Here is a 21973-nt window from a genome sequence, read left to right as displayed (position 1 = left end):
GTTGGGGGTTCCAGCAAGGTTGGGAGTCCCCAGGGTCCCAGAAGGACTGGGGTTTCTGGGGGTGCCGGTGGGGCTGGGGTTCCCTGGTGGGGCTAGAGGTGGGTAGCACAACTGGGGTGTAGCAAGGCTGGGGCCCTGGTAGGGCTGGGGGCCCCCACCAGGGCTCAGTTACAATCCTGTTTCCTCCCGAGCCTTATTCCCACTTTTCCCATGAATGGGCCAGAGCCCTCGGGGGACCGAAGAACCCGAAAGGGTGGAAACCCTTGGACCACCCTGCAGCCAGCATCGCGCAGCGTTGCACCACTCCCAGCTCAGGGTCCTTCCGCTTGCACAACACCCGCTGCGGCGCTGCCACCACCACCTGCCATGGTCCTGCCATGGTCCTGCCACTGCCAACACCACCACCTGCCACCAGCGCCTGCCATGATCCTGCCACCAGCATGGGCCGGCCACCAGCATGGGCCGGCCACTGCCACTGCCACCCGCCATGGTCCTACCACCACCATGGTTCTGCCACCGCCACCGCCGCCTGCCATGGTCCTGCCACCACCATGGTCCTGCCACCACTGTCTGCCACAGTCCTGCCACTGCCATGGCCGCCGGCGAAATCCCCCAGCTCCAGCCACTGGCCAAGCTGCACTGGGACCTCCGGGGCGTCCCTTCCTGCAGGTCCCCAGCCTGCCCAGAGGGACCCACACAGGGGACAGCCCTGGGTGAGCCCCAGAGTGTCCCCCCCCCCACGTCAGCCCCCAAATCCCAACCATGCCCATCACTCCCACTCCAGAAAACCCAAACAAGGTGTCACTGTCCCCGCTCAGACGGGTCTCTGTCCCGCGCCTGTCCTGCGCTGTCGGGGCGGCCCCAGCTGATAATACCCCGAGTGTCTCAGACCTCATTTCAGCTGAAGAGCCCTTGTTTTTCGGCTTCTTGTGCTGCCAGAGGACATTGTCCCCCCTCCAGCCCCCCCGGCGATGCTGGGTCTGGGCAGCCCTCCCGAAACCGCTGTTATGGTGAAGAGATTTTGGTCCCTGCAGTGCAGAGGGACCCCGCATCGCAACATCCCCCATCTTTCCCCGCAGGGTTTGGCCCCAGGTCCCTTTCCAGGGAGGGACGCTGCAGGTTTGAGGTTGTCCCGTGTGAGCCACCCCTTTCAGTAGGTGACACCCTGAAGCGGATGGGTTGCATCCAGCTCCCTACAGAGTCGCCCAGCCAAGCTGCGCTCCATGGTCTTGGGGATCTCTAAAAATCCATCAGCCTCACCCCCCGGAGGGATCAGCATCTCCACTGGGCCCCCAGTTGGCATTTTCCCCATGCTGGGCGCTGGCGGGACTAAGCTGAGAGCGCGTCTATTTAGGAGCAGGGGACATGGGATCCTCTTGGCTCCTGGCGGCAGTGGGGACAGGAGGAGGAGGAGGAGGAGGAAGAGGCAGAAATAGCCCGGCTGAAAGCCGAGCGCTGGCAAAAGGACTTGGCACCAGCAGAAACGAGCCACGCACAGGGATTGGGGAGGAAAAGGCAGAAAAAAACCACCCTAAAGCCCCAAAGGAATGTTAATCCCGGGTAAAGCCCAGGGGAGAGGAGGGCAAAGACTGCTCTCAGCCTCACAGGTGCACAGATCCGGCCTGTCTTCCCCCAAAAAAGGGTGTTTTGGGGCTGAGCGGTGGCCTGGGCACGGAGATTTGCAGGTTGGGGGAGTAGCATTGGGGTTTTCTTTGCTGTCCTGCTCCAGGGGTCACCATCCCTCTGCCACCGCATCGACACAGGGGCCATGGCCATGGCCCGGTGCCCAGGGGTGCCGTGGCGGGGAGCGGGGGGCAGCGGGGCTGGGCGAGGTGCCCCCCACCCCTTGGGTCGCAGCAGCCCTTCTCCCAGCCCTGGCAGCGATGCCGGCTTTGGGTGTCTCCCTCCTATTTCTGGCTCCATGTCTGGCTTCAGACACAAAGCTGAGATATTTTTGCTGGGCAGCATCAGCACCAAACACCCAGGCTCAGGAACACCATGAAAAAAAACCCTACCTGGGTTTTTTTGCACCAAACTTCCCTGCGCTTCACCCGCAAAATGCCCTCCTGCAGCCCAAGGCTTGGGGGTACAGCAGCACCCCATTTCTTCGCACACAGGTAAAAAGAAACCTGTGCCAGCTGCTTGGAGGCTGAAGGAAAATGATCCGTTCATCTCCTGAATCCTGAGCTGGAGGCTGCAGGAGTGAATCGGGAATCGCTGCGGGAAATCTCCCATCCTCTCTAGGTTTAATATATCCTCGTCTTGGGGGTCTAGCGCGCAGGATCCCCTCCTGCTCGTCCACGTCGGCCGTCCTCCCCCTCCCTGGCGCGGGTGGGAGCCGCTGACTCATCTGCCCGTCGTCTTCTCCCCCCCCCACGACGAAGGGGAATTCATCGAGCGGCTTCGAGGGGCTGCATTGCAGACCCAGACGCGCCAGCAGACAAAAGCGACGCTGCAACGCCCGCGGCTTCCCAGCACAAAGAGCCCAGCCGGCATCAAGCCCACCCTTCCTCGACAGGTAAGGGACAGCGGGATGCGGGCAGAGGGGGATGAAAAGCAAGAGGATGATTTTTTTTGGGAAGAGATTTGGGTGAAGAGGGGCGTTGGCACTCCAGGATTTTTTTTTGAGGGGGGAAGTAAGCAACAGCCAGCAGGGATTAAGTGGATAAAGGTGTTTTTGCCCACACGGGATGAGTAGATCACTCTGATCCCAGGGGAAATGCTCTTCCTTGGGGGTGACACGCAACACAGGAGGGTTTTTTACCCCACATTGATTGCCTTCTCTGGATATTTGAATTTTTGATTTCTTGTCACTGAACTCCCTTTTTCTCCCTTGTGAAGCTTTAAAATCCATTGTCCGCAACATCCGTCACTGTTAAATAATTCGCTGCCTTTGTGCAGAAAGACACCCGGGGATATATCCCTGGGGAGGAGGCTATTTCAAAGCACCAGGGCTCAATTTCCCCAGGGGGTGACACAGGAGCCTTTCATAGCCTCCGAGTTACATCGGGAATCTTAAATTTAGCAGCTGGTCACCCCTCATCACACGGACGGGGAGCGAGGGAGGGCGTGATTCAAGGTATGTCTGAATCATCCTTTAGGATTTGGATTCCCAAGGATTAAAATGGGAAAAGGAGGATATTTTGGGTCAGCCAGTTGGGGTGGGTTTTTTTTCCCACCTCCGTTGCCAAACACGCGGAGGTGAATGACATAATTCTGCCAGGGAAAAGCAAGTCAGCGCGGCAGTGACTCAGCTCAGGCCCTGCCGCGCTGGAGAAAAAGCTGAACCACATCCCCTCCTGCTCTTTCCCAATTCTGCCTGGATCGGGGTGGGGTAGCGGGAGGCACTCTGCAGCATGGCGGGATGGCATGGTGGGATGGCACGGCACCGTCACGATGGCACGGCACCGTGGGTGGGGTGCGATGGCAACGCCGAGCGATGCTTCTTCCAGCTCCTTCTAGAGGGTTTGGTCATGGTCCCCTGGGGCGATGCGATGCCATGAGCTGGGGAGGGAGGGGGCAGCATGGGCTCTGCAGGCACTGGGGGGATGCGCAGGGACCCCCCCTCGCTGTCCGCTCTGTGAGGGGCTCGGCATAGGGAAAGGGCGAGAGCCTTTTGCACGTTTGGTGGGAAAAGGGTTTATTTGGATCCTGGTTTCTGTCCCTGCCGGCAGAGCGGGACGTGGGGGACAGCCCGTCTCTGCTCCCTGCTGATGCCACCCCACAAGCATCGAGGTGCCCAGGATGGATAGCGGGAGATGCAGTTGGGAAGGGGCTAGCCCCAACCCTGCCCATCCTTCCCACACTCCGGGATGGGGAAACTGAGGTGAGGGGCAACAAGTCCCATTGCACGCCCCTCCAAATCATGGCTCAGAGAAGGGCCATGACCGACGCCATGGATAAGACCAGTGGCAGAGCTCAAGTCTGCGCTTAGACCCAGCCTAGAGTCAAACCTCCATGATGCCACACTCCTGCCCCATCGATTTTTTTTATTTAGGGGATATCCTTTGGGATTTGGTCAATATGGCAATGCCGGAGAGTTTTGATCACTTTGGGGCAACTCCTGTGGCTTTGGTAGAGCTTTTCTCCTCCTCTTCTCTCCCCTTGCCCCCTTCCCCTTCACAGCCTGAAAATGCTGGACACCATCAGCAGCCAGTACGACTCCTTCATCTACTGGAGGATGCCGATCCCACGGCTGGACGTGGCAGAGCTGGAGGGGCTGGGGCTCAGCGACGTGGCCCTCTACAAACCCAAAGGAGGGCTGGGCAAGCTCACCGGCGAGCGGGACCGGGTCAGCCAGGACATCTCCGAGGAAGAGGACAGTCTGCTGCAGTTCAACAGCTTTAATTTCTGGAGAGCTCCTATCGCTAGCATTAGCTCCTTAGATTTCGATCTAATTTGAAGCCCCCCTTTCTGCCCCTCTGCACCCCCCCTGCCCTCTCCCTCTCGGCTAGGCATGCAAGGATTTGGTTTTATTGTCAGTTTGGAGGTTGTTTTGTGTTTCCGGGCATTTTTTGAATCGCTAGTTAACTCAGCAGTTCACCCCGGCCCTGACGGTGATGGGCTCCCCGCAAAGCTTCGACCTCTCTCCACCTTCTCCCTCTTTTCTTCCCTTCTTGCCGTAGTGCTGGAAACACCACGACGGTGCAAGCAGGGGGTAACAGCACAGGGGGCAAATACGAGGGGAGGGGGCAGAAACAGCCACCCCATTGCCCCACGTCTGCATGCCAGCGGGTGCGGGAGGTGCTGGGGGGTTTCTGTGTGACCCTGGGCGTCCCCGAGCTCTGGGACGAGCATTTGAGCTCATTTCTCGTGTGCTTTTTTAAGAAACTCATTTGTGCAAAGGGAGTGGCGCAGGACAGATGGGAATCGTCTTCGTTTTGCAGAAAGCATCGTCCCTGCTCCTCTCCCAGGGGCGCAGAGACCCCCTGCGCTCCCCTGGCCCAGTTTCTCCAAAAGCCGCTTCACTCCTTAACCTTCCCCTTGGGATAACTAAGGTGGAAGAAGCAGGGATGTGCCCGGGACATGAGCACAAACCTCCTCCTTGAAAGAAATCATCTCTTTGAGCTTTGTGGCTTGAGCCCAAGCGGGAGAAATGATGGCCAGAAGAATAAATACACATGGAAACGCTCCAACCTTGCTTGGGGGGCGTCAAGGCTGGATGTTCACTGCCTGAAATTTGATTTTCCCCCCTTTTTTTATCCCCCACGTACCTTATCCCAGGTGTGACTCCCAATTGGGACAGAGGCCAGGTACACCATGGAGTCCAGACGGGTAACGAGGGCCGAGCTGAAAGATAAGATGGAGAATTTAGTCTGATCTTACACTAAAATGAAAACATTTCTGGCTCCCACCTAGTTAATCAACCCCTTTAAAAATAACAATGAAAAAATGCTGCATCCACGCAAAGTAGAAGCCTTGCATTTTCCTCAGGGAGGTTTTCACCTGCGTTCTCCCTGAGCTGAGGTTCATTTCTGAGCATCATCTCAAAATAGGGGGAAAAAAACAACAGCCCTGAATCATTTTTGGCTTATAAACTGGTGTGGGTTTTTTTTTTTCCAAGATTGTTTTCTGGGAGAGTGAACACAACTGGTTTGTCTTCTTGAATGTGCTTTTTGGGGGTTTGTTTGGGGTGAAGTTGTGATGTGGAGTGTCCTGAAATTGTCCTAAGAGTTGTGGGGGGGGTACGTGGCTGGGGGGAGGCTGAGGCAGCACTATAAAGGTGCCCCAAAACAGGCAAATGTCGGAAAAATCTGCACTCTATTACAAAAATGGAGAGCAGCTCTCCTGTAACCTCCAGAAATGACCCAGCCTGCTGACTTTGAACCACCCGTGTAAAACCAGAGGGGAAAAATGTAAACTCTCCTATGCAGAGCTGTTTGATTTCTGTGTTCCCAGCTGGGAAAACCCGCAGGAGAAGTATTTATTATGAAACTTCAAATAAAATGATTTAGAAAACATACACATTCCTGTGGACACGATCCATGTAGACCCGCATCAAGTTCTTTCCTTGATTTGCCATTAAGGTGTTTTAAATCTTTTTATGGCAAGCTAAGAACCACCATGAGAACATCTACCCATGCACCTGCAAATCCTGCAGAGGGTTTAAGCATGGAAAAAAATAAACCTAAGGGGTTATTTTAATTTAAGATCATTAAGGCTGTTATTTAAACTCCAGCTTTTCCAAACACCGCAGAAAAACGTCTCAGAGGAACCCCAGAAGGGAAAGGGGCGCCAGGGTTTAAACATTTCCCTCAAAAGGGGCACTTTGATTATGTCAGGGGCACCTGAGGCGGTACCACACCATGGAAAGATGGGCTGATGCAGCCTGAGGGGAGTCCAACCCAAGACAGGAAAGCACTCAGAAGAGACGGACACACATACTCGTATATATTTATAGACACAGACCTCTCGAAAGACCAAAATCCCCTACAAAACATAACAATCAAACACCCCACACCAGGGAGGCGCCCCCGCCATTTTAAACTTGGCGCCTAAACGCCTCAGCCGGCACTAACTGCAGGGGCGCATCACCCTCTTCCGCCGCGAATGCTGAGAGTAGCGTCTTCCTGATATCCTTCCCCTAGAGAAAATTACGGGCTCCTCATTTCGGGCTCCCCCGTTCTCGCCGCCCTCCTCCAGGCCCCTGGGCGGGGAGGGAGATGGGGAAAAGAAGGAGAAATTCCCTAAGCCCGCCCCGTTCCCTCTGCGAGGTAAGGGCTAACCCACCCTTCCTCCGCCGACGGATTACTTTTTTTAATTTTCTGCGCTCGCGCTATCCTTCCGCGTTCGCCTCGTTTCCGTGTCGGCCATTTTGTGTGGCTGCGGCGGGAGGGGCGGGAACAGCCGCTAAGGGGCGGAGGCGGGGGGGGGGGGGGGGTGTCGCGCGCTGGGAACAGCCGCGTGCCTGGGGGGGGCCCGAGCCGCCGCGTGAGTGGGGCCGGGGGCGGCGGGGGGGGACCCTGCTGAGGGGAGAGTCGGGGGCGTGAGGGGAGACACACCCCCCCCCATGAGGGAAGGGGTCGGGGGGGCGAGGGGAGACCCCCGTGAGGGGAGGGGTTTGAGGACGCGAGGGGGACCTCCCCCGAAGGAGGGGGTCGGGGGGGCGAGGGGAGACCCCCGTGAGGGGAGGGGTTGGGGGGGATGAGGGGTACCCTCTGTGAGGGAAGGCGTTTGAGGGAGTGAGGGGGATCCCCCCTTGAGGGAGGGGGTCGGGGGGTTCGGGGACACCCCCCCCCCCGTCCTCCATGAGAGAAGGGGTCGGGGCAGCGAAGGGGAACCCCCGTGAGGGAGGGGTCGGGGGAGGCCTGGGGAGACTCCCCCCGTGAGGAGAAGGATCGGGGGGATTAGGGTGATCCCCCGTGAGGGGTGGTCTTGGGGGGGCTGAGGAGGGCGTCCCCTGTGAGGGAGCAGTGCCAGGGGCAGGTTTGGAGGGGATGGGAACGGGCTGCCTCCCCACCCCCACCCCACGGGGGTGTTTTGGGGGTCCCGCCGGGGTGTCCGTGTGGGGGCGGTACTGGGGGGGGGGCAGGAGGGACCCTGAGGGCGTCCTGGGTGGGAAGGAGAATCCCTGCCCGGGGAGTGTCGAGAGGATGGGTCCCTCTTGGGGGGGGCCTCGGCCAGGAGAGGGGAAAGGTGCTCCTGTCTCCAGCAAGGGGGGGGGCTCGGGAGATTCGGGGGGCCCTTGAGGCAGGCCTGCAGAGCTGACCCCACGCTGGCCCTTCGTAGGGGGGTTTAAGGGTGTTTGAGGAGCGTGCTCTTCCCTTTTCCTCCTGAAATGCAGCAAAGGGGAGGTGGAGGAGTTGTCAACAGTTGTCTGAGCTGCAAATACTGTAAAATAACTTAAAAAAAAAAAAAAAAAAGAGAGGGAGCCTCAGACTTAAATCCTCCCTGAAAGTGTCCAGCTGAGAAGAGAGCAGGAATGCAAGGAGAGGCCTCCAAATAATTAATAAGTGATAAACGTTCAGTTTAATACGAGGAGAAAAACTGCTGCTTTTTGTTAATGATCCAACTTCTCCTTTCTTTTCCAAACGCACTCAGAGTGGTGAACTCCAGTCTTGCAAATACTTTAGTTGGTGGTTGGCTTTGTGAACGCAGAGTTCGTGCCCGGAAAACATGCAGGTGTTTTCGGCGTGGGCGATGAGAAGGAACATTTAAAAAATATTCTCTGTCCCGCAAGAAGTGAGAAAGGGGAAAAAAAAACAACCCCAAACTGGAAAGTCCTAAAGGGCAGGTGGTTGTGGCAGTCAGACACATGCATTGTAAATGCATCAAAGCTCCTGATTGCAGGGTAAACTCTGAGTAACTGCTCTGGGCTCTTGATTTCCGAGCTTCAGGTGTTGCATGTAATAACTGTGCGCCTGGAAAAAGTGATAAGTTCAAATTATGAAGTGAAATGTGTTTGTGGAGGGAGATGATGTGGGCCGTGTATCCCTGTGAGATTTAAGGGGGGAGGTTTGCTGTTTGGCTTTCCTTTGATGGGCTTGTGCTACTGATAGCTGGATCTAGTGGTCACTGAGGACAGGGTGGGATGCTTCTCTTGAAAGAAGAAGAAATAAGAAAGGACTAGAGCTTTCCAGCTGTCTCATGGAACTGCGATCGAAGGAAAGAATTCAATCGAGGGCCTCAGTGCTGTTGGAGTCGCTGTTATGCTGGGTGGCACTGTGCCTGTTTGCACAGACATCCGTTTGTAGCCGCTTACTGAGCGTTGTACATGAGTTAATGGGTAGACTTTAAAGTCAGTCTTTGATAGGACTGGCGTACCAGCGTAACCCCATCGCTGGGGAAAATGCTGTAGTTCACTATTGCCATAATTATGCTATGCTTTATGTAGCTTGGAATAAATAGAGACGCTGTTGTCCAGGGCGTTGAGCGCAGCTTTTGGATTCTGCTCCTTTTATGACCTTGAACAAGCCACTGCAGTTACCAAGGTTTGTTTTACACTCTACCAGCAGCGAACAGGGATGGTTCCCCCATGCTTAGTTGCTTGTGCTGGGGTCAGAGGGAGTGTCTCAGAGATTAAATCATGTTCTTAAAGAGCTTTAAATTGTGAACAACTTTGCTGGTGCTTTTGTAGGTTCTGCTCTTGGAACTGGATCCACATGGGCAAGTCTTTGTGTCCGTGCAAGGCGCTGTTGAGGTAAGCAGGATTTTGCAGGAGCTCTGGTGGCTTGTGGTGTCTGACGCATTTGCTGACCCCGTGGTCTGCCTTCCTGTGACGTTTCAGGGCATGGAACTGAAAAATACGATAGATATTTATGCTTGTTTATTTGATCATGTTGGGCCTAGTTCTGTATGGGAAGATGGCGTGTCCAGATGGGCCGTAGTTGTACATGTTAAAATGTCTCTGCCTCACTGCTTTTTGTTTGCTTTCCATACCTTGCTCCCGCCTTTTAAAGCAGCTTTCAGCAAATACTTGTTCCCATGTGTGAAGATGTCCTTGGTGGACCTAGGGAAGAGGTTGCTAGAAGCAGCTCGCAAAGGCGAAGATGACGAAGTGCGAAAGCTGATGGCAAGCGGTGCTCCCTTCACCACTGACTGGGTACGTCGGGGGAATAGCCGCTGGTTTCCTGTGTGAGGGGGTTGTGTGTGTGCGCGTGCTTCAGGGCTGAACCTAAAGGATACAAATGGAAATGGGAGCAGTAAAACCAGAGCATAGGTTGGCAGATAATGCGTGTCTGGATTTTTGTGATGGAGCAGATTCCAGATGAAGCGCTTTAAAAACCAAGCCCTTCCTCAGGCAAAGATGAATCGACGTTTGGGTAAAGATTGATCTCTGCGTCCTGCACGAGAGCACAGTAACAGGCACCGTGCTGTCCCGGACAGCGATGTGTACAGGGTTCGGTGCTTCGAGACGTACAGTTCCCCACAGGTCAGACAAATGACGAGTCAAGTCAAATTGGAAGAACTGTTAAACCTCTCAGTAATAGGAAGTTCTTTTAAGAATGCTTTGTTTAATTGGTTAAACTCTGTCAATCAAGAAACTCGTCCTTGATTGGTTTCTTTTTTTGTTTCCTTAAAAAAGCAAAACCCTGAAAACAAACCGGGCCATCCTGGGTTGGAAAGGAAATAAAAGCTTTAACAAAACTGAAAAATAACGGTTGGATAAACAGAACCAGATCATAATGCACAAGCCATCAGTAGACATTTTCTGTTACCAGTTGTCTTGGTTTCCTAATTCATCAGTCCTTTCATTTGCAGCTTTGCAAGAGGAAGGAATTAACTGTATAAAGACATAGCAGAGCCTAAGAATATTGTAATACTGCCCTTTTCTGAACAGTGGTGAAATTACCTGTCATGGTATAGAAACAGCAGAGCTGTTCTGTGGTTTGGAAAAGGAGCTCAGTAATAAGTGGTTCATGCAGCAGAGAAAGTAAAAGCATGTTTGATCTTCAAGTTACCAGATAACGTAAAGATCCTTAAAAAGTTTAAATTGTTGGATGTGCAGCCTCTTATTTCCAAGTGGGGAAAAAACAGGTTAAATTAATTTTTTCCAGAAGCTTTGTCATTTTGATTACTGCCAGATGTACACGTGGTGATTACTGTGCCTGTCGCTTGCTGTGAACCAGCAGTAACTCTTCTAAATTAACACACAGCTTGGGACGTCGCCTCTTCACCTCGCTGCCCAGTATGGCCACTATTCGACAGCAGAAGTGCTGCTTCGAGCTGGCGTTAGCAGGGATGCCCGAACAAAAGTGGACCGGACGCCACTGCACATGGCTGCGGCTGATGGACACACTCATATTGTAGAACTGTTAATTAGGGTAAGTGTAGTAAATTAGGTCCAACTTTAAGGCTGGTCTGAATCACCCTTGGAGTGAAGTGTTGGAGTGAAGTGCTAGCACTGGCACCGCCTTTAAGACATTGGGAGGAGACGGGACGCAAACGAGTAACGCTTCTTTCTTTCAGAACGGGGCTGATGTAAATGCCAAGGACATGCTGAAAATGACCGCTCTGCACTGGGCAACAGAGCACAACCACCGAGACGTCGTCGAGCTGCTCATCAAATACGGAGCTGATGTCCACGCTTTCAGCAAGTTTGATAAGTCAGCTTTTGATATTGCTTTGGACAAGAACAATCCAGAGACGCTGGTAATGCTACAGGTAGGTTGAGGAGAGAGAAGCTTACTGGTAATTCTCTGTGTCTGCACTCGAGTGAGAGGGATCCTGCTGTGTCTGAGGGGATCGTTTTCTGTTTGCAGAGAGAACTAGAAATATGGAGGTAGAAGAGGTTTGGTTTGTTTCTAGATCAACCAGTGCTTGCCTGCTAGGGCTCGGTGGGTGTTGGGGTTTTATTGCCACGCGTCTTGCACGGTTGTAGTGTAAGTTGCCAAGTTTAGGTGACGCTTTTGTCACAGCTTCTGCACTGGTGTCCCCGATGTGCTGCAGAGAGAAATAATCGGTCTCTGAAACGTGTCAAGGATGCCACATACGGTTGGTTACCGCAGAAGCGTGACAAACGTATGCCTGACCCCAGTCTCTGTCTCAGGAAGCAATGCAGAACCAGGTAAACACTCACCCAGAGAGAACGGATCCCATCACCAACACTGTGACTCTCACCTCACCATTTATTCTTACGTCGGGGGAAGTTCTCAATCTTGCTGGTCTCGTCTCTTCAGGAAACGCCAAAACAACCTCAGGTACGGTTTTCTGTGACCTTGGATGGGAAAGTCTTGAAAAAAGTTCCTGAGACTGCTTACCAGTAGAGGGCAGATGGTCATTTAGTAGAGGAAAAGTGAAATACAGCCAAACACACCCAGCTGCTGCTTCCTGCTCCAGAGTATTTTTGCTGTCGGAGGTAACAAAGCAGATTTCTAGCTGATGTAAATAAAGGTGGTTCCACTGGAAGTGGCGAACTCTGCTGAGCTCAGCTGTGGGGCTGTTACAAGGTCTGTTACAAGCAACAGAGTTTGAGAAAGGGAATTTGGCTGATTGCAACAGAGGAATAATGAAAATTATTGCCTGTGCCAAATCCCGAGCGCTGCAGAGTGGTTGGGGAACGGTTTGCTTTGTTCTTTTCTGGCCACAAGAGTGGAATGAGTGTTTTGCTATATATAAATGTTGAGTAAGGAAATTGCAGAATAAGCAGGTCTATTGGGTATGTAGCTTACTCCTTATTTCTTCTGTCCCCTGTGTTAGATGGAAATAATTAGGTTCCTCATTGTTCTGTGAGCCTTATTTTGGTGGGGAAAATACTTTTAACTTAAGGCTGAGTGCAAATTCTTTTTGTGTAATTCCAACTTACATAATAACTATTGAAGTTAATTTTCTGTATTTGGGGAAATCCAAACCATTGTTTCTTTTCAGTCTCAAGGAGGCTACTAAATACAAGCTTTGTGGAGCTATTTGGCCTCATCCTGCAAACACTTCTGCATGTGAGTAATTCTTTGGTTAGTGGGACTGTTCACATGCGTGAATGTTTGCTTATTAGCTAGCGAGTGCGTTTAAAATCCTGGATACTGACGTTCTGCAGACCCACCACAACCTCTTTGCCTGTGCTTGGCCACAGCAACTTCAGCAATGCTCCAGGCTTGCTCTCAAAGCTTTTGGGGCTGTTTGCAGCTTTGAGGCACTGACAAACCCAAATTTAGAAGGGGGAAAATGACCCAAAGTGTTGCTCTTCCACCTGTGAGGAAGATGCAGTGCGACTGGCGCACATCGTCTTCAGTCAAGGATATTCCACAAAGTCAAAGGGGCATAAAACTTGGGATTTTTGTACCCGAGGTGACACTCCTGTCATGCTCAGTGTCACTGTCTTTGCAGATGGATCTGGCTCTGCCTGGAAGCCAGGTAGGAGTCACAGAGGCCAAGCCCTGCTGAAAGGCTGTTAGAAAACTGCTGATTTCCAGCTTAAACCCCTTCACAGCCTGTGTAGACTTTCTCCTGGGTTGAAATCGCGCCTCCATGCCTCCATCCCTTTGATGTGGAAATCGGTCCTATCCCCTCTCTACCTTTGTTTTGCTGGGCTAAGCCAGCCGGTCGCCCTCCTGGAGTCCCTTGAATCCAGCCCTGGTGCGGGGATGAGGGCTGGATTCAAGGCACTGGCCTTGTAAATCCCCGTCTCTCGCCGCACCTCTCCTCGTATGTCCTGCAATGTAATCGCCTTTTTCAGTGCCACGGCGGTGGCTTATTTTCCACGTGTGACTGGACTAAAATACCCTGGTTTTTTTCCCCCTGTGACGTTTCAAGTATCGGTAGAATCCAGTCAGCGTGAAAATAGCTGGTGTCTCCTGCTCTAGGCCACGTCGGGAGGTTTTTTCTCATTTCCCACCAGAGGGCATCAGCGACTGCGCCTTCATTGTAACAAAAATCCCTTATTTAACACTTGTAGCTAATAATTTTTCTTACCTCTCCTAAATTCTCTGTGTCTTCTGTTATTGAAGAAGTTTTTAAATGGGAATAAGTATTTTTAGCTGGTCTGAAGGAATCTGGTTATAAACTGCTGAAAACAGACGCTGTGGTGTTTTCTCGTGCCTGGCCCATGGCCTTTTGAAAGAATCATTCTTTGAAAATAAGTCCCTCGATAACCTTTGTAAAATCAGGAGTTGGTGAGAGAGTAAACACGTTGCAAGGGTTAAGGCAGGGGAACTTTAAATGAACTTCCCTTTGTGTGCTTATAATCTATTTATCTGTGCTGGCAATGAGGTACAGGATCTCTTTCCTTTTTTTTTTTTTAAGAGGAATTGTGGGTTAAATGCACTGAGTTTGCGCCCGTTTAGTTAATTTCCTGTTCCATTCTTATTAAGTCTGCCTTTGAATAGGAGCTACTATGGTCAATTGGAGGAAGAAACATTGTTTTTTTGGAACTGAGAAAGCTTGTTTATCTCATTCAAATCAATACCTCATTGCAGCAACTGTGGTCTTTCCGTCACTAACCCTGAGAGGGGAGGAAGAAAGGATCTGTGTGCCCAGTACCTTGAAATCCTGTGATACACGTAGCCAATTTCTGTGTTTGAGCAAAAGGCTCTGTTAACTGACTTGTGCTAAAATGTTTGGCCTATAACGTAGTGCTGAAGACTGGACCTGGAGCCTTTCCCAACTGAGGAAGAACTTGGGTGCTGTAGTTTTCTCATAATAGCCAATGAGTTTAATAAATTCCTTAGGTTTTGCAATTTTTGACAGTTGCAGTAGGATGCGAAGCCAAGTAATGATGTGCGTAGCAACTGCTCTGCACAACTTTACAGCAGTCAGACTCCAGCATGTCTGGGAGTGTCATCAGGCAGCGCGGCTGCATTTTGAAAAGCCGACCACGTCTCCAGGTCGGAGCTGGGCACGTCAAGTACTCCGGCAGACAGCCTGCCTGTCTGTGCTTCTTACAATACAGCTGGAGCAGATCGGTTCACATTTGCTGTTCTTTTTGTTACGTGATTCAGGAATAATTCAATGAGATACTTGCTTTAAATTTGATTAAAATTATTGTAAAATATTTGGAGTGGGTACAGTCTGTCCTAAAGTAGTCACAAAGCCCTTTTTACAGTTAGGAGAGGCACCTCTCATGAAAAATGATCTGTACCACCTCCCTTTCTCCATTAGGAGCCCAGAAAATACTTCGTAGCTGATAATCACAAAATTGTTGTGTTCTGTATTCGCTGTTTAGCTATGGCAGGTCCTGCCAGTCCTTCAGTTTGCCTTCATCTTTCCCAAGCAGGTGACTCGCAGTTTTCCAATTCAACCACCTCTGTGCTTGCCACGCTTGCGGCCCTCGCTGAAGTATCGGCACCACTGTCCAACTCCGACAGAGACACAGGTAGGGGAAACCGGCCAGATGCTGATTCAAATTTGTGTACTTCTAGCGAATATCTTGCCAGGAAATAGGAGGAAGTTTAAGATGTGGAAGTGAACTTGCCTTTTTTCAGGGTAAGGAAGAGAAGACGATAAGTATTTGTGAAGGACTGGGTTGATTTTGTTTGTTTGTTTATTTAATCCCAGTTCAAACTTAATTAAGTTACCAATAGAAGTAACTTCATTTTTATTAACCAGTGTGTCTGACCCTGACATCATATTATGTTGCTCTTGATGCGCTTTAACAGTTATATAAAAAAGAAAAAAAAAAAACAACTAGTGCTCCAGAGCATGGGTTTATTTTAATATTTAAACGTAGATAAATATTTATTTAAGAAGGAAATTGTCTGAAATGTTTTCTGTCCCCTGTTTGCTGTAAAATGTTGGTAGTCAACCACTGTTTTGAGTCTCTTGAGGCTCTGGTAACTTCTTACGGAAAGGTTTAGGCGTTTTTTGTGTTTGGTGGTTTTTGTTTTCTTTTTATCTCTTACGGTATGTTTATAGAATGTAATGTTTGACCTTTAATTAACTTCAGATTTAGAAATTTGATAAAGTTAAAGTTGATATAATCCTTTCACCTTGGAATTCATTTATTTTCCCCAAAGCTGGGTGTTTTTCCTAGAATCTAGACATGAGCAATTTGATTTCTTTAAGCTGCTGATGCCACACCACCGATTCCTTGACCTGCGGTGCTTGAGTGTTTTCCTCTGGCACCCGCAGCGCACGGAGCAGGTCAGGTCCCCTCTGTTTCCTGCGCTTGCAGCGTGCGCTGGGAGCAGGATGCAGCCGAAGGTTTGCAGTCCTGATTATTTGGGCAAGACGTTAAGTCACACAAAAAGTGGCTGGGGGAGTTGAACCGGGCTGTGGTCATCCGGCCAAACTAAACAGTCTCCTTGGGGTTGCTTTGGCCACGCTCATGCGGATGGGGCTCTTGAGGCACAAAGAGTTTTTTGCGTGTGGTTTGTCTTCGTTAGAGCTGCAGGAAGGGTCACGGAAGGAAGCTTTGCAGAGCCAGGTTTGCTCTACGGCTGCCTCCAGCTCCAGGCTTTTTAATTTAATGAATATGTTTGTGTGCTAGTACTTACTAATTTACACAAAAAACGCTGGTTGTACTCTAGAACACTTGTTTTGCTAAGGTGTAGTGGATTTTATTTCCTTTCCTCTGCTAAGACTTACTGTATTTCCAGATTGGTTTTTGTGAGCAGGCATCCCAAGAGTCTCAGGCTGCGTACTTGAGCTTTTTCACTAGACTTCAGTTTCTATTCAAGGAAGAGAGAAAGAAACGTTGACTTTTTTTTTTTCTTTTTTTTTTTGGCACTTGCTTTATTTTTCAAGATAAGACGGAGGAAATAGTGGAAGCAAATTCTGTGGATTCTGCCATCCAACAAGTGGTTGGCAGCGGAGGGCAGCGCGTCATTGCCATTGTAACGGACGGAGTTCCCCTGAGCGGCCTGCAAACAGCCAGCCCCACCAGTGGCCTCAGCCAGCCCTTCATCTTAACCATGCAAGATGGACAGCAAGGTGAGGAGGAGCTGGACTCGGGAGGATTCACTTCAAACCCAACGAAATAACTGCTGCCTGTGAACCCTGTCGAGCCCTGTGAGACCAGCAGCTGGTGGGATCTGGCTTGTTGGCCCCTCCCTGCCTGCTGGGCTCCAGGAGGGGTAAAAATGTCTGTGTGACTCATGTCAGCGGGAAAGCTTGCTGGCAACTTGTTTGTAGCTTAATTCACGCTGCTACACTTGAATATTTTGGTCTTTGTATTAAATCCAAACACCTTCAGTAGAAGGTTGCGGGAGGAGAAATTCCAAGGTAGCCGTTGTCCCCATGGGAGCCAGACAAAGATGATTCCTGTAGCTTGTGGCAGACTTCCCGGTCTGGGAGTAAATTACTCGACTCGTGAAACTGCAACCTGTTACCTTTAGCAAGCACTCTATCGTTCTTACAAAACTTAATGTTAGGCCATTAATACACTTTTTCCTCCCATAACTCCAGTTATATTGCCTAGGGCAATATAATCTATCAATTTTACAAGGCAAATGTAAATCGTGTTCAGTAAAGCAGGGCAGAGCTCCGGAGCGCTTGTACAGTGAATTTTTGTTTCCTCAAGGGATGTAATTCATCAGCCTTGTCTGCTACCGACAATTCTTTTAGCATGTCCTAGGGATACTCGATTATTTGGATTAACGTTGGTGCAGGAAAAGAGGATTAGGAAGCAGAGCAGCTCTCCTGTAACATGCATATGGTGCCACAATGTGAGATGGGTTACATCAGTTCTGTCTGTTTATGGACTTAACGAGTGAAAAGCAATTTTCTAAAGCTGTTAATTATTCAGAATTATTTGCCAAATTACTACAAATAATTCCTGGCTTGTAACCCATTCTTAGTCTGAGGAAGACAAAGGGAGAACTGTTTAGGTAGCGCTACCTTCAGTAGCTCACGTGGTGCCTTTCTCCTCCTTGGTTGGAGGAATTCTTGCTGCTGGCTTCCCAAAGTGAAACCCGTGTTTGCAGATTTAAAACGTGTTTGTTCTCTGGAGTATTTGCAGCTCTTGCATGCGCTTAAAGCTGATCCAGAGCTTAGCCACTGGGACTGTGTATTGGGAATTTTCGGGAAGAGCTTTCTATTCCTCTTGCTTAGCCTGTCTCGGCTATTAATTGCGTTACTGAGGCATCAGAGTGATAGTTTTCATCTCCATGTTTTGTGAGATGCATATCTTTGACTTCGGATTCTGTCAGCCCCATTGCAGTGAAATACTCGAGTATTTTAGGGGCCTGAGTAAAGGAAAACTGGAAACCCAGTCCAGAGTTTCTCTCCTCTCTGGGAAGACTTAGGCACTGCCGATCCACAGGTCTCCTCTTTTTCTCCAGAAGCACGCTAATGCACTGACTTCGGAGAAGTCTTTCAGGAAACATCTGTGCAAAAGCATGTCTCGCACTGTATAATTTGTCACCTTTTAATTTTTCAGTTTTAACTGTACCTGCTGGTCAGGTTGCAGAAGAGACTGTTGTTGAAGACAGAGATGACGCAGAAGAGGAAGAAAAGCCTCTGGCCAAGAAGCAAAAAGTGGAACAAAATGTAGATGACTCGAAGGAAGACAAGGTAGATACTCCTGCTTGTAACTTTGATTGCTGTCGTCTCCTGCGTGTTTCTCTGCTGTGCTGAGGATGTCAGGCTCCTGGTCTGCCAGAGCCATCTCACAACAGAAACGAGCTGGGTCCTGCTCGGCTGAGCCTGGGGACATCTGCCAAACTCTGGTCGGTTCCCTGTTCCTCCCGCCCGTGCTCCTGCGTTAGCAGTGAACATGCAAGCGGCTGAGAGGAGCGATGCTCATTCGAGTGTAGGTAGGAGGAAAAGAGCCAGGGAAATCACTTGTCGCTGTTTTGCTTGGGCTGAAGGTGTAGCTCAGGCTTTTTAGATGAATGGTGGTGGTTTACTGAGATTATTTTGGGTTTCCTGTAGAAGCACGACACATGGGCTGGGTATAAGGCAAGTTGCAGCTCTTCATGAAGCAGCAGGAATGACTTTCCCATCAGCCTCTGTTGAGAGGAAGAACATTTTTCTCGATTGCCTCTCAACTTTTCAGCCCTAATACCTCCGTATTTCTCTTGTGTCTTGATGACGCCTGCTTCCAACCTTTGAAATCCATGGCGGTGAGATGACACATAACTTCCCAGCCCACCCCCCTGCACGCTGTGGGGACACCTGCCAGCCAGTTTGTGCCTCCCCATGTCCCAGTTGCCTCTGGTAAACTGCGATGAGCGAGTCAGTTGAACAGCACTCAACCCAAGAACATTTTTAGTGCCGCCTTAGAGCATTCGGCTTTTGTAACTCATAACTATAGGAGTGCTTGCGTACCCCTTTTCCTCCATGTTGCGGGTCAAGCCTCCATCGTGGGCTCTCTCCACTTTTGTTTTCTGTAGGACAGCGTTGAAAAGGAAGTGCTACAGCAGCAGTTGCAAGAGGCAAACCGGAAAGCTCAGGAATACCGCAGCCAGCTCCTGAAGAAGGAGCAAGAGGCGGAGGAGTACCGGCTGAGGCTGGCAGCCATGGTGAGGCAGCAGCCCAACGGGGACGAGGTGACGGTGCTCGAAGGGGTCCCTGAAGCTGACCCGCTTGTGGTGACCTCAGAAGACATCAAGGAATCGGTGCTGGCCATGCTGGAAACGGATCAGCCAACGGATATCGCTGTGGAAACTGTTACCTCCTAATCCTCAGTGGTTGGCTGGGTTTTGTAAAGGAAAATAACTTTTTTTTTTTCTCTTTTTTTTCTTGTTAAATACGGTGCTGTTGGCAAGTGGTGTTGAGAGCAGAGGGCTGTTGTGAAAGCCACCCCATCGCCAGGGGTAGAAGCTTCTCCAGCCGCTCGCAGCTTAACTCTGCATCAGTGCCTGCCCAAAGGTGCTTTTAAAGCTTGACCTTGAGAGATTGGAAGCTTTTTAACAAAATATTAGCCAGCGAGTGACCTGACGGCTTATTTGGTAACGTCAATACCTGCATTGTTGGGGAGGGGAAGAGAAATCCCTCGTTGCCAAAGCAGCTGGTGCAAGCCCTCGGCTGCCTGGAAACGCGGCACTGCCGACAGGCTTCCTGCGATAACCTGAGGTGTTCACTCCCTCTGCAAAGCCGAGTGACCGGATCCTCACCTCTAAAAAGTGTTGTCTCTTGGGGATTATATAGTGAAAAGTGAATTATATATTTTTTTTTCTTCCAAAACCACGAATCTTTTTGATGGAGGCAACCTTCAATGCAAGAGTGAAGGCCGGGCTGGATGTCTCGGAGCGTTTCACGCTATCAGGGAATACCACGCTTTGGGGGAGCCCTTCGTCAGAGCCCTTAACTACCCAAAGGGATCGCAAAAATTCCTCCTCAGTTTTGTGATGCTTAGTCAAATGTTCAATTTGACACTTCTGCGCTGAACAGTAGCGTGAACTGATTAGATATGCGAAGCTCTACATACGGCGGTTGCTGCAAGACAGCTTGGGAGTCAAGTTCTCTCTGGAGATACATATGTCACTTTTCTTTTTTACTAAACAGGTTTTATTTTTAAAGATACTAAAACCTTTTTTAACAAGCAGCTGATCTTGTTACTGAAATGTCTGGGCTTTTTTTACTCTTTGCAGGCCCCTTTAGCGCAGGGATCCGTTCCGTACAGCTGATCGAGGGCTTCAGGGCGGCAGGGCACTGATTGGAAGCACCTCGAGTAATTGTGTGGAGCTTGATAATGAAAGATCATCAAGTGAAGTTTAGAAAAATACCATAAACGAGTCAAGTTTAGAAAAATACCATCACGCGAGCTGTGCTGCCGGTTGCAGAAAGGTTCTAAGGGTGAGGAGTGAGGTGCAGCTCCGAGGCGCTAGCAGCTGGCCTGCTCTGTCAGAGTATCTCATAAGATAAAAATCCAGCTCTTCTGGCCCAAGTCTATTGGTTTGGGGTTGTTCGGGTTTTTTTGTCCTAGTTTTGTAGCCGTTGGCAGCATTCAAGGCAATAATTCAACGTCATGGTCCTTGCATTGTATTTTTCCCCCGTTATTCCCAAGCGTGTCCAAATAATAGAGTTTTCTCTTGGTTCAGGTACTGCCTTTAACATTTCTTTGCCGGTAGATCAGCCCTATCGTGACGGCAGAGACGCAATACGGACTAGTGAGTTCATAAAAGTGTGGACGTACAGTCACGGCTCTGAAGGAATTTCTCGCCCCAAGAGGAATCCGCTTTTCATCCTAAAAACGGTCAGTTCCTGGCAAAGGTGGGATGCGCCAAAGCCCCGTCTCCGGCAGCGTTTCACCGGGAGCGGGAGGTTTGTGTCACTCTTACTGGAAAGGCTTCCTGAGACTCGCTGGGTTTTGAGAATCTAAGTGCATTTATTTATAACCAGTGTAGCTGTATTTATAAATAAGACTTTTTTTAATCTTTTTTTCCAAAAGATGTCTTGAAGAAGGCTTTAATAATTATTTTTTATGAATGAATATTTGGAGAGACTCTGGTCCTGGTTATTGGTTACTTCGGGGTTTCCTCGCTGACTTCGAGCACCCATTAAGTTATTTTATTCCCCAGAACATCAGCAGTTTGGGTCTGTCTGAACTAAAAATCTGCGTCGGAGAGTTGGAGACAGTATTAAAGCAAATCCAGGCAGATTCTTCTAATAGCCAGAAGTGTTTGCGCATGTAAAAGGACACTGTCAACTTTGGCTTTTATGTTTTGCCTGAAATTTGTGCTTATTGTTTGTAAATTTGAAGAGCTGGGCAGCTGTCGCCTACATAAACGCTGTGTTGTGCCTTCCACAGCACGGCAATTCTCAGTGATTTCCATCCTTCCCCTGAAAAAGGTCGCTTTTGCCAAAAAGTCCCTTCAGCCGGGAAACAAACTTCCCCTTCAGAAGAGGGGTGGGGGGGAAAGAAAAAAAAAGCCCGTGTGGCTCCCGGTATCGGGGTTTGGTTTTTAGAGTTGGAACAAATAAAGCTGACAGTGTTCTTACTGCTTGGCCTGGGGGGTGGGGATCACACGTTAATTTTATTTTTAGAAGTACGGGGTCTGAACAAAGACGGGGAGAATTTGATCTCCGCCCAGTGTTTAGAAAGAATTCCAACCCGGCCGTGTCCTCTGCCCTTCCACGGAGGAGTTGGAGCTTTTTAAGCCCAGGGCAGCAGTTTCTGCTGGGTGCGTGGTGGACGGGGCTGGTGCGAGCGGGTAAATCGCCTCCCACGGGAGTCCGGGACGGATTCTGCCACGTCGGGGCTTTTCCAGCCCACGCCTTCCCTGCCAGCGCAGGGTTTGCAGAGCTGAAAGGCAAAAAAGCCCCTGCCTGGCTCTCGGGGCTGCTCTTACCGAGGCGAGGAGCCCTTGTGAGCTTGGGATCGCCCCGCACTCACTCCCGCGGGCGGGAGAATCCCGGTTCACTTCCCAGGAACGCTGGGGCAGGAGCTGAGGTCTTAACAGGAATGTGTGTTGTTTCTCCTCGGTGTTAAAGAAACCGTTTTGGGTTTGATTAGGCTGTATTTCCCTCTGGTCTGCAGTAACCAGCTCTAACCGGTTCCCATTATCCCAAATCGGAAGCAGGGCGTTGTAAATCCGGTGGGGATGAGCGGAGGTCACGGAAACGCCAACTTAAATCCTCTCCAGCCGACGGCGCAGGGGAATATCAGCCCCCGGGCGCTGAGCTGAGCCCGGGTCCCTGGGGCCTTCCCTCTCCGTCC

The 21973-nt window shown here is 50.4% G+C and overlaps 2 protein-coding genes across 7 annotated transcripts; both read left to right on the top strand.

Annotated features, from left to right (window-relative positions):
* Nucleotides 1-2257: 2257 nt before the first annotated feature.
* Nucleotides 2258-5962, top strand: MLLT11 (MLLT11 transcription factor 7 cofactor). The gene is made up of 2 exons (XM_074566761.1): nt 2258-2518; nt 4126-5962. The coding sequence occupies exon 2, from the start codon at nt 4133-4135 to the stop codon at nt 4400-4402; it is 270 nt and encodes an 89-aa protein (XP_074422862.1). The 5' UTR covers nt 2258-2518; nt 4126-4132; the 3' UTR covers nt 4403-5962.
* Nucleotides 5963-6574: 612 nt separating this feature from the next.
* GABPB2 (GA binding protein transcription factor subunit beta 2) lies at nt 6575-20746 on the top strand. Of its 6 annotated transcripts, none has more exons than XM_074566665.1 (10): nt 6575-6713; nt 9077-9139; nt 9402-9541; nt 10596-10763; nt 10909-11103; nt 11489-11639; nt 14648-14746; nt 16117-16302; nt 17750-17883; nt 18705-20746. In XM_074566665.1, the coding sequence occupies exons 3-10, from the start codon at nt 9434-9436 to the stop codon at nt 18990-18992; spliced, it is 1329 nt and encodes a 442-aa protein (XP_074422766.1). In that variant the 5' UTR covers nt 6575-6713; nt 9077-9139; nt 9402-9433; the 3' UTR covers nt 18993-20746. The 6 variants fall into 6 exon arrangements, with proteins under 6 accessions (XP_074422766.1, XP_074422764.1, XP_074422767.1 ...); XM_074566663.1 differs by lacking the exon at nt 6575-6713 and adding an exon at nt 6854-6930; XM_074566666.1 differs by lacking the exon at nt 6575-6713 and adding an exon at nt 7588-8930.
* Nucleotides 20747-21973: the final 1227 nt, after the last annotated feature.

The sequence above is a fragment of the Larus michahellis genome, chromosome 24, assembly GCF_964199755.1.
Source record: "Larus michahellis chromosome 24, bLarMic1.1, whole genome shotgun sequence".
Taxonomy (NCBI): Eukaryota; Metazoa; Chordata; class Aves; order Charadriiformes; family Laridae; genus Larus; species Larus michahellis.
This window is presented reverse-complemented; position numbering and strand designations above follow the sequence as displayed.